The 986-nt window shown below is 37.9% G+C and overlaps 1 protein-coding gene across 1 annotated transcript; it reads right to left on the reverse strand.

Moving 5' to 3' along the window:
- Positions 1-50: 50 nt before the first annotated feature.
- Tsp_14984 (inositol 1,4,5-trisphosphate receptor) lies at positions 51-820 on the reverse strand (the record flags this gene model as incomplete). The annotated part of the gene is made up of 4 exons (XM_003367737.1): positions 690-820; positions 511-663; positions 299-455; positions 51-231 (listed from the first exon to the last, which is right to left on the reverse strand). Coding segments are annotated over exons 1-4 (622 nt in total), but the record flags the coding sequence as incomplete, so codon positions are not given.
- Positions 821-986: the final 166 nt, after the last annotated feature.

Raw genomic sequence — 986 nt, forward strand, 5'->3', positions numbered from 1 at the left:
GGAACAACGGCTCCTAGGAGGAAAAGAGATAACGCAAAATAATAAATCACCTCTCAGCAATAAATGCAGCATGTTGCGCCGATAACAATTACCAACTACTGCGCCATTGGAAACTCTTTCCATATCCAAACTACAGTTGTCCAAAATATCTAGCAAATCCTGCGCTAAGACCAACAACTCAGGCAAGCTGTAAAAACCAAATTTTACCAACGCATGTGCCAAATTTACAATCTGAAATGAATGGATAAAAAAGAAAGAATAATAATAACGTTGAGCACACACAAGTAATCGAAGTAACCTCTAATGTGAATACGTTCTGAGCTTTGTGTGAAAATTTCGCCGTTTTCACGTGGCGAAGATATTCTTCCACGTACGTGAGAAGACCTGTGAAACGACTGCGAGCAAACAGACGCCGTTGCTTTTGATTGAATGAATAAATCTCTTCATTAGTATACCTGAAATGTATTGAAAGAAATTACAGGGAGAAAAAAATATGCACATGAAATTCACTTTTCAACTGATACAGTTTCTGGTATTTCTTTCCAAAGACGTGCATATCGAACTGGCATTACTTCTTGCAAATCCGTAATTACATGCAAATGCAGCATCAGTCGAGCAAAATTGGCACGCAAATCATACGGCAACCTCTCATTGACCATGCATCTGAAACAACAATTGAAAACAATAACTTTTGATAATTGAAATAATTAAAAAATGCATTCACCTCAAAATTACACTGATCGGTAATTCTTGGGATAAATTTAGTAGATGTTTGTTTCGCTGGCGGGTCGATGGCCAAAAACTGCCGATCCAAGCACATGTGCGAAAACAAATCCCAACTGATGCTTGGAATAAGTTTCACTATACGTTCAGCTTCCGGGTGAATTCATCGTTTCGTATTGCTAATTTCTCCAACTCTTCTGATTCATCGTGAGCCACCCGATGAAAACCTGAAAATAATCCTAATAAACAACACATTAAGCAAA

This window comes from Trichinella spiralis (assembly GCF_000181795.1).
Source record: "Trichinella spiralis strain ISS 195 chromosome Unknown Scfld3763, whole genome shotgun sequence".
Taxonomy (NCBI): Eukaryota; Metazoa; Nematoda; class Enoplea; order Trichinellida; family Trichinellidae; genus Trichinella; species Trichinella spiralis.